This window comes from Carcharhinus amblyrhynchos, chromosome 20 (assembly GCF_965287045.1).
Source record: "Carcharhinus amblyrhynchos chromosome 20, sCarAmb.v2.hapA, whole genome shotgun sequence".
Classification (NCBI taxonomy): domain Eukaryota; kingdom Metazoa; phylum Chordata; class Chondrichthyes; order Carcharhiniformes; family Carcharhinidae; genus Carcharhinus; species Carcharhinus amblyrhynchos.
This window is the reverse complement of record NC_137343.1, coordinates 7328096-7343779: the sequence shown is the minus strand read 5'-3', so window position 1 is coordinate 7343779 and position 15684 is coordinate 7328096. Positions and strand designations below refer to the sequence as shown.

The 15684-nt window shown below is 40.7% G+C and overlaps 1 protein-coding gene across 3 annotated transcripts in view; it reads left to right on the top strand.

The window, feature by feature from the left end:
* The window catches only part of dgcr8 (DGCR8 microprocessor complex subunit), a 47724-nt gene that overhangs the window by 13357 nt on the left and 18683 nt on the right, over positions 1 to 15684 (top strand). For all 3 annotated transcript variants that reach the window (XM_080208034.1, XM_080208033.1, XM_080208035.1), the window contains 3 exons: positions 9075 to 9176; positions 10185 to 10283; positions 15463 to 15545. In XM_080208034.1, the coding sequence (XP_080064160.1) occupies positions 9075 to 9176; positions 10185 to 10283; positions 15463 to 15545 (284 nt within the window). The remainder of the gene's footprint in view (positions 1 to 9074; positions 9177 to 10184; positions 10284 to 15462; positions 15546 to 15684) is intronic.

Here is a 15684-nt window from a genome sequence, read left to right as displayed (position 1 = left end):
TATTCCGCCATTCAATGAGATCATGGCTGATCTGATTTAATCTTAATCCCACACTCCTGCCTGCTCCAATAATCAAGAATCTATCTCGCTCTGGTTTAAAATCATTCAAAGACTCTGTTTCGAACCACCTTTTGTGGACGAGAGTTCAGAAAACTCCTATTTCTCAGTGAAAGAAATTCTGCTTATCTCTGTCTTACACGAATAACACCCTATTTTTCAAAAGCATCCCTATTGCTAGATTCTGGTTTGCAGCATAGAAACAGGCCCTTCGGCCCAACTTGTACATGCCGCCCTTTTTTTTTTAAACCCCTAAGTTAATCCCAGTTGCCCTCATTTGGCCCATATCCCTCTTACCCATGTAACTGTCTAAATGCTTTTTAAAAGACAACATTGTGCCCACCTCTACTACCACCTCTGGCAGCTTGTTCCAGACACTCATCACCCTCCGTGTGTAAGAAATTGCCCCTCTGGACACTTCTGCATCTCCCCCCTCTCACCTTAAACCTGTGCCCTCTACTTTTAGACTCCCCTGTCTTTGGGAAAAGATATTGACTGTCTAGCTGATCTATGCCCCATCATTATTTTATAGATCCCTATAAGATCTCAGCCTTCTGTGCTTCAGAGAAAAAAGTCCTAGTCTCTGTTTATAACTCAATCCATCAAGTCCTGGTAGCATCCTAGTAAGCCTTTTCTGCAGTCTTTCCAGTTTAATAATATCCTTTCCATAATAGGGTGACCAGAACTGTACACAGTATTCCAAGCATGGCCATACCATGCACAGGAAATATCCTCTCCACGTTCGCTCTGTCAAGATTCCTCAGGATCTTAAAGGTTTTGATCAAGTTGCCTCTTACCCTTCTAATCGCTAATGGATACAAATCTAACCTGTCCATCCTTCCCTGATAAGACCATTCCAGATATTGGCTTGGTAAACGTTCTCTGAATTGGTTCCAGCATATTTACATCTTAAATAAGGTGACCAATACTGTAACAATACTCCAAAAGTGGTCTCACTATTGCCCTGGCCTTGTATAGCTGGAAGCATAACTTTTGTATTTAATTTCCCCTGCAATTAATGATAACATTCTATTAGCTTTCAAATTACTTGCTCTACTTGTGTAGTGGCCTTTTGTGATTCATGTGCTAGGAACCTAGATTTCTCAGCGTGTCCGAGCTTTACAATCTCTTGTTATTTATATATTATGTTTTTTTTAATTTTTCCTTCCAAAATGGACAATTTTATATTTTCCCACATTATACTCCATTTGCCAGGTCTTTGCCCACTTGTTTAACCTATCGATGTCCCTTTGTAGTCATCTTATGTTCTCTTCAAGTTATTTGGCAGTCATCCATACAGTCCCTTCATCCAAGTTGTTTACATAAATTGTGAACAGTTTTGGTCCCAACATTGATCCCTGTGCTACACCACTCATTACAACCAGAAAAAGACACTCTGCTTCTTGTCAGTCAGCCAATATTACATTCATGCCAATATGTTACCCCCATAATAACTGTTATTTTACGCAGTAAACTTTGATGCACTTTATCAGATGCATTCTGTAAATCTAAATACACTGCATCCATCTGTTCTCATTTACCTACAGCATATTGTTACTACTTCAAAAAACTCCCATAAGTTAGCTAATCATGATTTCCCTTTCACAAAACCACGGTGACTCTACATAATTATCTTGAACTTATTCAAGTGTCCTGCTATAACTTCTTTAATAATAGCTTCCAACATTTTCCCCACAACAGATCCTAGGCTCATTGGTCTATAGTTTCCTGCTTTCTGTCTTTCCACCTTTTTTGAATAATTTGCTATCTCCCAATCTAATGGAACCTTCCCTGAATCTAAGGACTTTAGGAAAATTAAAACCACTGCATCAACTATCTCACTGGACACTTTTTAAAACTTTGAAATGAAGTCTATCAGGACCTAGGCTCTTGTCAGCCCACAACTCTAACAATTTGCTCAGTACCATTTCTCTGGTGACTGTAATTCTTCTGAGTTTCTTCCTTCTTTCCATTTCCTGGTTCATAGCTGCTTCTGTGTTGTTACTTGTATCCTCTATAGTGAAAACTGATGAGATCTGCCACCTCTTTCATTTTTATTATTGATTCTCCAGACTGATTTCCTATAGAACCAGTACTCACCATATTTTTTTTAAAAAATACTTAGGGAAAATCTTACCACCTGTTTTTATGTTTCTGTCTTCTGGTGTGACGGTGTACGTATAGAAGATTAGCATTGATCCACTGTGACTTGCCTTTTCTGTTCAAATTGGTTTTCTACCATTGTCCAAAAACACATTTCAAACAGTTGACATTTTTCACAAGTGTACACCTGGAACATCTCCAACCAAAAAGGGTTACCTCAGAATTTGCTCTCAGCACTATACATGATCTGTTCTGGGATAAGTGACAGACTGAACTGTGTTGATTGTTCTCTCTGGGAGGAAGTTCCTTGTCTCTCAAGTACTTGACAAACACACAGCTGTGTTTGAACTTGCTACACTTGAAGTCTCAAGAATAATTAGGAAAATGGGAAAGAATTTCATGGATAATTTTCTCCAGGTTATTCTTTAAAAAGTTGCATGGATTGCTTTTGCGTTGCCCATAGATTATTTGGATATGTGTATCCCAATTATGGAATGGAATTATCTACATTTAATGACTCAGATAACTGCTTTTTGTATACATTTGCATAGAATAAAAATAATTTATTGTTAATTATGTTTTTAGACTAGCAACAGGATATATGGAATGATATTTGAGAATGTACAGTGAATATAGATTGTTCTGTTTTAGATATTACGCCTGCCTGTTGCAATGTTTTAACATCAGTGATATAGTGCAAGTATATTTTAAAACTTATTTTGAAAGCAAGAAAAAAATTAACCGTTAGTTTGTTCATTTCAACTGAAGACTCACTCCCTACATTTTCTGAGTTCCAGGGTAAGCCCAGCTGCCTCTGGATCCATCAGGGTTTTGGAATCTCTCTTGGTTTAATCTTTATGTTCATAATTTTGGTCAACTTTTAGCATATTTGGAAATCTAAATAATTTCATGCTGCTTTACAAGTTCTACAATAGAGGATTATTATATCTTTTACAATATTGTGAACTCTTTGGCTACGGATTCTAGCTCTTAACTAACAGTACTGTTATTTTCTCATGATTAGCTTTCAGTCAATCTATAATGTTTTAGGTTGACAGTATTAATTTGGGATAGCAACCAAATGTTTTTCTTGAATGTTTTAAAGCGTCTTTCAATAACTCGTTCCATATTGATTTGAAAGTCTACATTTCTATAGACTATTAACTGGTGGGAAAGTATCTTGAGCAGTTCTTTTGGGCATGTAGTTGTTCAGTCTATGATTGGTCAGGCAATTGGAATTGTTGGCAGCTGTTTGCAGGAGGCTGTTTTTAGTATTCTGGACCAAAATCCCTAATTACATTAGGAAACCAGATTAGACCCCAATGCTTTTTCTATTTTGGTACAAATGTGAGGAAAGGATACTTCCTTCCAGGAATGATTCCACTGACAAATTAGGGGTATTTTTATAGTAAAACAAACTTTATTTACTAACACAGTTTAAATATAACTTACAAATGAAGCAATTTAACTATTAACAGTTGAACAATATTTAACTTTGAAAGGAAGCAACTTTCTAGCTCATGACTGTTTCAGTTTGAAATAAGCAACTCTTACAGACTTAAAATGCCACTTTAAATTCAGTTAGCAATCATAAACATACTTGCTATATATTGTATTAACAATCTTAAGCTTTCAGAGAGAAAATAAGATTTAGAGCAGTTTGCAGGCCTTTGTGTTCTGCAGACTCCCAGCTGGGGCCAACTGTACAACTGCAAATGCATGTTTTTCTCTGCTACTGACCCAGCTTATGACATGATCCTGTCAATCAACTTGAATCAGAAATCCCAGGGGACCTTCTTGTATAATCACAAGTCCATTAACCTGGCTGAAATTGAATTATTAACTTGCTTTCACACCTTTGATTCCCTTAAAAAAGAAAAACCATGTATATATTTAATTACACTTGTGTCATCACACTGCAACACCAGCTGATTTCGGCAGTCGCAAGTGGAGGTGAGTATCGCTGAGGAAATGAGGTGCAGAAGTTGAATGGTCTTTCTCTGCACTATCATTCTGTGGTTTCATGCTGGACATTCTTGAACAGCTGACATTTTCATTTTATCCTTGGGCTGAAAGACAGTGAAAATCCAAGAACTGCATTTATATAGCATCTTTCATGACCTCTGACTCTTTGGGACATCCAGTGAACTGTTTCAGTTTTAGTGGCTGTTGTAATGTAGAAAATGTGACAGCCAGTTTGTGCAGAGTGGAGTGCAACAAAAAAAACATGTGATGATTACCTAATAATCTGCTTTGGTTTTGATTGAGGAATAAATATCGAACCTTAGCTGAATAACTGAGATTTCACTCTCTCAAACTATTTAATCAGCCGGTGGATACTGGTAAACTGATTGTCTTCTGATCTGAGCCATTAATCCACTTTTGTGACATTTACTTGAAGGAGTATTCTAGGGAAATGGCCTTTGAACAATAGACCATACACTGTTAAAATAGGCAGAGCATTTTTCATTATCAGGACTGAAAGTAATTACATTTAGATTAACATCTACCTTCTCTGATTTATTCCTTTGATGTGAAATCAAATTTTTATTGAAAGGAAGTTCACTGATTGGTAAGTGGTAGCACTTATTATGAATGTCTGTCAATGTTTTCTCTCTCAACAATCTGAAATGCACCGAGTACTAAAAGACTGCACTGGACCAATGTTCCCCTGAGGTGGAAGCTTGCGTGGCCATGTAAGGCCAGTCTTAAAGGCATTGCACACAACAACAAACAGCTTACAAATAACAAAAATGGAGTAAACATTTGGCCCACTGTCACCAAAACTTCATTTGTGAGGGAAGCGATAAAGAAAGGAGTACTTTGGTATCTTTTTCTCCTCTTTCCTGTTGTCTGACAGCACACATTTAGATGCAGTCCTTGATGTCGAAATGCCGGTGATGGACTGGGGTAAAAACAGAAAGAAGTCTCACAATACCAGCTTAAAGTCCAACGGGTTTATTTGTATCAAACGCCACAAGCTTTCAGAACAACAGGTTCTGACTTTAAACTGGTATTGTGAGACTTCTTTCTGCAGTCCTTGATCCAGGCAAATCAAATGTTGGTGTGAAGGAGAATCGGGGAGTTTGTTACTCTTGACAGTTCTGCTCGAAGATTGTTCATGAAAGTCTGCAGTATTGGTTTCGACCCTGAAGGGAGAACTGTTTCCATCAAAGAACGATGTTGATGAGATTTGATAATTGACAACCTTCCTGGGCACTTGATTCTTTTGCTTAGAAGGTGATGAAGGATAGAGGTCCATAATTGTCGAAAAACAGAAATCTTTAAATCTTTAAGTCTGGAATATCTACAGTTACTTGGAATGAATATGGAAGTAATTTTGGTGGTTATAATGTCTCACATTATCTTCAGGTAATGTATTAATGTGGATAGAGGATTGGTTGACTAACAAAAAACAAAGAGTTGAGGTAAACGGGTGTTTTTCTGGTTGGCGATCAGTGGCTAGTGGTGAGCCTGCGGGATCACTGTTGGGACAGCAATTGTTTACAATTTATATAGATGATTTGGAGTTGGGGGTCAATTGTACAGTGTCAAAATTTGCGGATGACACTCAAATGAGTGGCAGAGCAGAGTGTGCAAAGGACACGAAGTCTGCGAAGAGATATAGATAGTTTAAGTGAGTGGGTGAGGGTCTGGCAGATGGAATCCAATGTTGGTAAATGTGAGGTCATCCATTTGGTAGGAATAACAGCAAAATGGACTATTTAAATGATAAAAAATTGCAGCATGCTACTGTGCAGAGGGACCTGGGTGTCCTCGTATATGAATACAGAAAGCTGGTTTGTAGGTGCAGCAAATAGAACTTTGTCCTTCATTGCTAGAAGGGTGGAGTTTAAAAACAGGGAGATTATGTTATGCTGTATAAGATGCTGGTGAGGCCACAACAGGAGCACTCTGTATAGTTTTGGTCTCTTTACTTCAGAAATGATACACTGGCATTGGAGGGGATGCAGAGGACATTCACTGGATTGATTCTGGAGTTGAGAGGGTTGGCTTATGAGGAGAGACTGAGTAGACCAATGCTCATTGGAATTCAGGAGAATGAGGGGAGATATTATAGAAACATATAAGATTATGAAGGAATATCTAAGATCGAATCAAGGAGGTTGTTTTCACTGGCAGGTGAAACTAGAACTGGGGGGCAAGGCCTCAAAATAAGGGGGAGCAGATTTAACACTGAGTTGAGGAGGAACTTCTTCACCCAAAGGGTTGTGAATCTGTGAAATTCCCTGCCCAGCAAAGCAGTTATGGTTACTTCGTTGAATGTTTTTAAGGCAAGGATCAATAAGTTTTTGAATGGCAAAGGAATTAAAGGTTATGGTGAGTGGGCAGGTAAGTGAAGCTGAGTCCATGAAAAGATCAGCCATGATCTTATTGAATGGCAGACCAGGCTCAAAGGGCTAGATGGCCTACTCTTACCTGTAGTTCTTATGTTCTTCCTTTTGTGAAGTTGGTTGATACTTCTATTTTATTGAGCATTTCAAGGAAATATGCATCATTCACATGGAGTGTAGACTTTTATTCTCTGAAAAGCCTATTTCAGAAATCCGTATCTGACCTCACTTGTCATTTGTACAGTGTGTACTCTGGCTGGACATTTAAGAACATGAGACAACTTGGCTCATGAAACAAAAGACAAGGCTGAAGTGCCTGCAATACCTTCGGCTAGAAACAACTGGCATTTATCCACCTCCATAGGTCCAGACTGTTACAGAAGCTAGTATCTGCCCAATTCCATTTACTTTGTATATAATCAACAAATGGCAGATTGTCCTGGATACAACTAAAGTTGTGGGTCTTGACAGCCCAGTGGAAGACATGCTCCAGAATGAGCTATGCCTCAAGCTAGACTGTTCAGACACAGCTACATCACTGATATCTACCTGATAATGTGGATGTTTGTCCAATTATGTCCTGGCCACCAAAAGCAACAAAAGTATAATTGACTAATGATCATCCCATCAATGTACTCTCGACTCGCAATCATCAGAGAAGTGATGGAAGGGTTCATCAACATGCTGTCAATTGACTCTTAGCTTGCCTGGATGAGTCTTCCTTTAACAATCCAGGAAGAGAGTTCACATCTTACTCATCACCTTAAGCATTCACTTACTCTGCCACTGATGCATAGGGGGGGAAATGTGTATCATCTGCAAGATGCATTACAGAAGTTTGCTTCTTTGACTACTACCTCGAAAGACCAGGGCAGCAGGTGCATGGGAACACCACCACCTGCAAACTTCCTTCCAAGTCACATACCATCAAGATTTGGAAATATATTGCTGCTCCTTGAACTCCCACTCTAACAGCACTTGGAATACCTACACCGTATGGACTAGAGTAGTTGAAGAATGTTACCTTCTCAGTGGCTTTGTTAAGAGAACCTATATCCCATTTTTAAAAAAGACTTACTACCTCTGTTCATGTTCATTTCTACTTCTCTTGTGGAACTCAAAAATTAAGCTGTTTTCTTTGCTTGCACTCCCACACATATCACCACTATAGTCACTTGTGAATTTATGTCATCTGGCTCTAATAATATCCCCAAGAGCTTCGGTTTCTTTTCTTGACAGAATTTGATTTAGCTCTGCTGTTGGATGGGGAGGAAAGGAAGTTCTTAATCTTGAAGCTTATAAATTTTAAAATGTTATTATGACATTTTGAGTCTTATCCACATCTTTCTTCATTTTAAACACCTGTGTCAATGTTTCTCAATCTTTTCCCAAGTGAAAATAATCGTTGGCTGAGTCATTCTTTATAAATTAATTTCCTAACGCCTGGAATCATCCTTGCCATTCTTTGAACTTCAGTTTTTTCCGAAGAGGATTGTGAGTAATGTCTAATATTGCACAATAGATTGTGAGCCTGTGGTATGAGGGACAAGTGCATTAAAAAAAAGCATGGTTCTGCGGCTATATCAAATTTTGGGGGAAATTTCAAACTGTTTTAGCTGTTATGACAGTCCATTACGCCTGTCATAATTCACATTTTTCCCATTCTACTTGTGCTCCATCTATGATCTGTCACCCCAATTTCTCTATCCAAGCTCAACCCTTTTATCTCCAATGTCTACCCAAGGCCTCCAGCTTTATCTCTGCCTAACACCTAGGTATACTCGATCAGTTGAGGTCTTCGTCCTTTTCACAGAGACTATTTCAAATGCTTTTGTTTCCATTCTAAATATTCAATCCAACTTCCCAACTAAAAAGTTGCTTTCCTACATGGACAATTGCATGCAAGCCAACATTGAAATCGTGATCAGTGCAATGGGGAATCTTCTACTCTATCTGTATTTGTTATGGCATCATGAAGAAATCTGTGCACCATAATCCAGTAATGGCCTCAACAATGACCTACATAATGTCTTAACTTCCGGTTATCGATTGCCTTCCATCTACACCATAATGTCCGATTTACCTGTTGAACGATTCTTCACCTTTCAATTTGGAATCCGATTACATTTCAACAACTTGCATTTAGTTACAAGAAGTACTGTTATCTAGAATATAAAAATGTATAAAATGACCTTGACAGATGGGGAAAATTGAGCCATTAAATAGACAGATTGTGTAACAGATAATGAACCATAAAAAAAATCAAAATGAATTACTTGTCCTGTATATGTTTATAAGTTGCATTAATCATAATTACTGAATTGACCATTAAATGGAAATTTGATTGAACAAATATAAAGCATCAATCAAGTGTATGATTTATTTCATAAGGGATGAATGATTAATTTAGTGATGGTACTTAATCTGGATGCTGCATTGCAGCTAATAAAATCTTTATATTTAGCATTCCGAGCACAATCCACTAGGACCTGAAATTACTTGTGATTGAACCTTTCTTTGAATTAAATCAGAATTAATATTCTGTAATTTCTTTGTCAGAGTTTGTCATTAATCCAAATGGGAAATCAGAAGTTTGCATACTGCACGAATATATGCAAAGGGTCCTGAAAGTTCGCCCTGTTTACAATTTTTTTGAATGTGGTAAGTCTCCTTTTGTGAGCATTTTTTACAAGTTTTAAAAATATTATTCCTGCTCCATTTGTCTCTGTTGAAGAGGGCGGCTAACCAGAACTGCAGACTGCCTTAAAACAATATTGCATGGTGGGAAACCTCCCCGCTCCTTGTATTTAATTTGGTTTGGGTCACCATGTTTATAATTGGACAGAGTGAGTGCTGATCTTAATTAGGGCTGCTGCTCATCGCTGTAGAGTTGTGATGAGTGTACGAGTGGTATTAAATGAGGCCTGGCTTGATTTTTCAGTAGTACAATTATGCTTATCTTGCCATTAGAAAAGGTAGTGGCATGGAATAAAACACTTACTAACAAATATAAGAAATGCAATAATATCATAGTGATGATATTGGACTGAACACAGACGTTGAGTGCACAAACCCTATTATAATAAATTGTGAAATTGAATTCGGTGAATCTAGTGATTTGTAGATTGGTGCCAGAAATAAAACTGATCCAAAAGCCGTGGGATTGTTAGAAAAACCCATTCAAGGAAGAGGATCTTCTACCTCTGCTTTGCCTGGTCTATGTAATCCAAATCACGTGGCTTACTCTTAATGTCCTCTGTACCCTCAAACCATTCAGTTGTCTTGGTAACTAAGGATAAACGATAAATGTAACGTCACTTATTATTTATTCCCTGAGAACCAGATTTAAACTCCCTGCACCTAGCAACTATGTGAACTGCCTTGGTAATGCAAGTGTGAGATTTCCTAAACTATGGGCCTGGAAGTAAGCAGTTCTTGGGTATGGAAGTACCATTAATTTTGATTGGTTGACCTCTAAATGATATGCCATTTTTACCCTGCTTGTTTTTTTCCAAATGTAGGCTTAAAATTTTTCTGTAAACCCTTTTTATAAAAAAAAAGACTACTTAAAAGCTACAACTACAGATTATTCTACAAAATATTTGTTGGTATATTTGACATTTTCTTTCACCAAGACATGCTAACTTTTCAGTTGTATGTACATTTCAGAAAATCCAAGTGACCCTTTTGGAGCTTCTGTCGTTATTGATGGAGTAACCTATGGTACAGGAACTGCCAGCAGCAAAAAACTTGCAAAGAATAAAGCTGGTACTTATTGCTTATTAAATATTAACTTTTTTTATATTTGTGACAAAAAGGCCACAAAATAGATTATATGAAGAGTCCGTTTGATTTCATCCTTGCAAAATACAAGCTGTCTCCATAGCAGCATTGAGTTTTTTTAATGAGAACAGTGGCCTAAACCACTCTTCCTGGTACATATTCCATCTTTTGGATAAAGAAACATTTCATGATGTTGTCCTAAATTTGTGTTTCATAATTTTAAACTCGTGCTTTTCGTTGGCTGTAATGATATAATTGAAATGTAATTTTGCAGGGATTTTTTTTTACTAGCTTTCTCCAATCATTATCCAATAAAACTATTATCTTAATGCTAAGATATGATTCAGTGAGAATCATCACCAGCTCATACAGTGTCCAGATGTCCACATATGCCTGAGCCTTAACTACAAGTCTCAGCAATCAATTCCACCATAGATTCATCATCACATTCTTGCCTGAAGCTGTCCTTACCTTAGCCATGTCTTCACATGTGAGAGGGGTCTGGTTAGGTATCTGGACGTTAAAATCATAGCACTCCTGCGGTGCAGAAGAGGCCATTTTGCCCATTGAGTCTGCACCAACTTTCTGATAGAGTATCTCACCCAAGCCCTTCCTCTCGCCCTGTCCCCACACATTTCCCACAGCTATTTCATCTAATCTGCACATTTTTGGACACTAAGGGGCAACATAGCATGGCCACTCCACCTAACCTGCACATAGAACAAAGAACAAAGAACAACACAGCACGGGAAACAGGCCCTTCGGCCCAACGAGCCCGCGCCGCTGTCCTACTATCTCAGTGACCTATTCATGATTTTAGTCTACGCCTAACGTGCGAGGATCAGGGAGGTCCAATTTAGGGACAATTTTAGTACCCAATCAATCAGCCTAAAAGCACATCTTTGGGGGATGTGGGAGGAAACCGGAGCACCCGGAGGAAACCCACGCAACCACGGGGAGAACGTGCAAACTCCCACAGACACAGGCCCAAATCCATGTGTCCGCACAGCAACAGAGATAGTCTCTGAGCTGTCATGTTGCCCTCGAGATGGTCCAGTTTAAGCACACTAACGACATGAAGCAATAGGCAACTCCCGAAGCAACATCCAAGAGCAGCCCACTACAACATGCCGCCTGCATGCCCCTTGCTGGACTTAAATGCCTGTGGAGACAAAAAAATTCATTATTAAACAGGCAAAGACTAACATTCGAGGCAAAACGTATTCCCAAGCCTACACTGTTCAGTAAGGCCTACTATATCCCCCTATATGTAGCCCGCTCATATGGCTGTCTAAGTGACTCTTAAACAACCCTAGCGTGCCTGCTTCCACCACCTTACTCGGCAGTGCATTCCACACCCCCACTACCCTTTGCGTGAAAAACTGCCCTCTAATATTTGTCTTATACCTAGCCCCCCTCACCCTAAGCCCGTGACCCCTCGTTCTATCCATTTCTTGTAGCGGAAAAAGCTTACCACCATTTACTCTATCTATCCCCTTCATAATCTTATAAACCTCTATTAGATCCCCCCTCAGCCGACGTCTCTCAAGGGAAAACAGCCCAAGTTCATCCAATCTTTCCTCGTAAGACAGCCCTTCCATACCAGGCAACATCCTGGTAAATCTCCTCTGCATTCTCTCCAGGATCTCTACATCCTTCCGGTAGTACGGCGACCAGAACTGGACGCAGTACTCCAAGTGAGGCCTAACCAACGTTCTATACAACTGCAACATCAGACTCCTACTCTTATATTCTATACCTCTTCCTATGAAGGCTAACATACCATACGCTTTCCTCATCACATTCTGCACCTGTACCGACACCTTCAGGGACTTATGCACTTGCACCCCCAGGTCTCTCTGCGTATCTATACTCCGGATAGTTCTACCTTTTATCGTATAACTCCCCTCCACATTATTCCGGCCAAAGTGCATCACCTCGCATTTCTCCGGATTAAATTCCATTTGCCATCTATCTGCCCAATCTACCAGCCTGTCTATGTCCTGTTGCATTGCCAGGCACTGCTCCTCAGTACCCGCCAATCCAACCATCTTGGTGTCATCAGCAAATTTGCTGATCACACCACCTACCCCCTCTTCCAAGTCATTAATATATACCACAAATAGAAGAGGTCCAAGTACCGAGCCCTGCGGCACACCACTGGTGACAGGCCTCCAATTGGAAAAGGAGCCTTCCACTACTACTCGCTGTCTCCTCCTCCCAAGCCAGTTCTCCACCCATCTACATACCTGGCCTTGTATCCCATGAGCCTTCACCTTTTCTATCAGCCTACCATGAGGGACCTTGTCAAACGCCTTACTGAAATCCATATAGACGACATCAACGGCTTGTCCTTCGTCAACCGTTTTTGTCACCTCTTCAAAAAATTCCACTAGATTCGTAAGGCATGACCTCCCTGTAACAAAGCCATGCTGCGTATCCCTGATCAGATTGCAGCGCTCCAGATGTTCATACATCCTGTCCTTGAGGATCCTCTCCATTAGCTTGCCTATAACTGAAGTCAAGCTCACCGGCCTATAATTCCCTGGGTTATCCCTCTGACCCTTCTTAAACAACGGTACTACATTTGCAATGCGCCAATCCTCTGGGACCTCACCTGTGTCCAAAGAAGAGACAAAGATTTGCGTCAGAGGCCCAGCAATTTCATCCCTCACCTCCCTTAACAGCCTGGGATAGATGCCATCAGGCCCTGGAGATTTATCCGTCTTTATACTGTCTAAAAGTCCCAACACCTCTTCCCTCGTGATGACTATATCCCTCAACGGATCCTCAAACTCCTCAAGCACAGCACCAGACATCAGGCCCCTCTCCTGCGTGAATACCGACGCAAAGTATTCATTCAGGATCTCCCCCATTCCCCCAGGCTCCAAGCATAGTTCCCCTCCTCTGTCCCTGAGAGGACCAATCTTCCCTCTAACCATCCTTTTATTTCTAACATAGGAGTAAAATGCCTTAGGATTTTCTTTAATCCTACCCGCCAAAGCCATTTCATGGCCCCTTTTTGCCTTTCTGATGCCCCTTTTAAGTTCTCTCCTACATTCTCTGTATTCTTCTAACGCTATCTCTGTCCTCAAATGCCTAGATCTAATGTACGCCTCCCTCTTCCTCCTGACCAGGTCCTCAATATCCCTAGTTACCCACGGCTCTCTAATCCTACCCTTCCCATCCTTCCTCTTGACCGGCACGTGCCTTTCCTGCAAAGATTTTAGTTTTCCCTTGAGAGACTCCCACATACCCAGCGTCGACCTGCCATCAAGCAGCTTACCCCAGTCCGTATCTTTAAGATCCTGCCTAATCCGGTTGTATCTAGCCCTCCCCCAGTTTAACACCCTCCCCTTAGGACAGGCTTCATCTTTATCCATTAATATCTTAAACCAGACAGAGTTGTGGTCACTGTTAGCCACCTGCTCTCCTACTTCAACGTCAACCACCTGCCCAGGCTCATTCCCCAGAACCAAGTCCAGTATAGCCCCCTCCCTGGTCGGGCTATCCACATACTGCTCCAGGGATCCTTCCATTACACACTGTACAAATTCCTCCCCGTCAGCACCCTCTGATCTTGGCACCTTCCAGTCTACCCCGGGGAGATTAAAATCTCCCACTACCACCACCCTATTCTTCCTGCACTTATCTAGAATGTCCCTGCTTATCCCTTCTTCCACAGCCCTCGGGCTGTTGGGCGGTCTGTAGTACACACCCAACATAGTAACATCTCCCTTCCTATTCCTCAACTCCACCCATAGCGACTCGATTCCTATATCCTCTATTCCTCCCTCCCTCTGCACTGCTATGATGCAATCCTTAACTAACAACGCCACTCCCCCACCTCTCTGCGACCCTCCCCTATCACGCCTGAAGCACTTATACCCGGGAACATTCAACTGCCAGTCCTGCCCTTCCTTTAACCAAGTCTCTGTCACCGCCACCACTTCCAACTTCCTTTCGAACATTATTGCCTTCAGTTCATCTGTTTTGCCAGTCACACTCCTAGCATTGAAACACATGCACCGAAGACACTCAGAAACAATCCGATCCTTCTTCCTACCCTCCGGGCTTACCCTATCCCCAATCCCAGTTCCGTCCACATCCCCACCCCCCCTCCATATTAGTTTAAACACTGCCGAAACACTCCAGCTAACCTTCCAGCTAAGATATTCACACCCTTCCCAGTTAACTGTACCCCATCCCTCTTATATATTTGCCCCTCTTTCATAAAGACTTCCCAATGGTCTACGAATCTAAAACCCTCTGCCCTACACCAATCCTTCAACCACGCATTGAGTTGGAGTATCTCATTATTTCTAGCCCTGCTAGCCCCAGGCACCGGCAGCAGCCCAGAGAACGCCACCCTGGAGGCCCTACATTTCAGCCTAGCCCCCAACTCCCTGAACTGCCTACGTATGTCCCCCCTGCACTTTGTTCCTACATCCTTCTCTCCTATGTGCACTATCACATCAGACTTGGTCCCTCCACCCTTCAAAATTCCCTCTACCCTTTCTGAAACATCCTGAAACATATTTGGACTATGGAAGGCACTCGGCGGAAACGCACGCAGACCTGGGAAGAATGCAAAATCCACAAAGACACTCCCTGGTGCTGTGATGCAGCAATGCCAACCGCTATCAGAGTGCTGCCTGTTAAATAAAAATTAGACAAGGGAGCTCTGATCTTTTTTTATCTCCTCCCTAATGGAGACATGCTGAAGCCAGGTTCCATCCCAGATGAGATTCTCGAATTTTGCACGCAGTGACTAACCCTCCTAGAATTTCTGATTCAATTACTCTTGTGTACAAGCTGCTGAGCTACTACAGGAGCCTTTTCTTAAAACTTGAATATTAAATATTAATAGCTCTTCCCTGGAATTGCTCACAGTAAAACAGAGAATATAAAGAGGGCTGTAAACAATAAAATGTATCTGGGAAAGTATTATAAGAAGTAACAACAATATTTATAGCAAAGGTTTTTTTGTACTTTGGCTACATCAACTTTTTCAATTCTGCAGTTATTTAGTACACTTTTATAAGTAGCTTTGCTCCGTTCCCAGTGATCTACCAAATTTTTCAAATGGCACTGATTATTTTTAGTAATTTTAATTATAGCTTTTGTGCAAAATTAATATAATTATATCTGTTAACTTTGACAGCCCGCGCTACACTGGAAATCCTCATTCCTGACTTTATCAAACAGACCTCGGATGAGAAGCCCAAAGACAGTGATGAACTTGAGGTAATTGTGATGTTTTAACTCTGTGCTTTTCCAACCTTTACATTGTCTGACTGCGATGTCACAGACCCTGTAGCAGTGGAATAAGAGACCATGTGCATGGGATCTCAGGAGGGAAGACAGGATCATGTCATTTTACTTG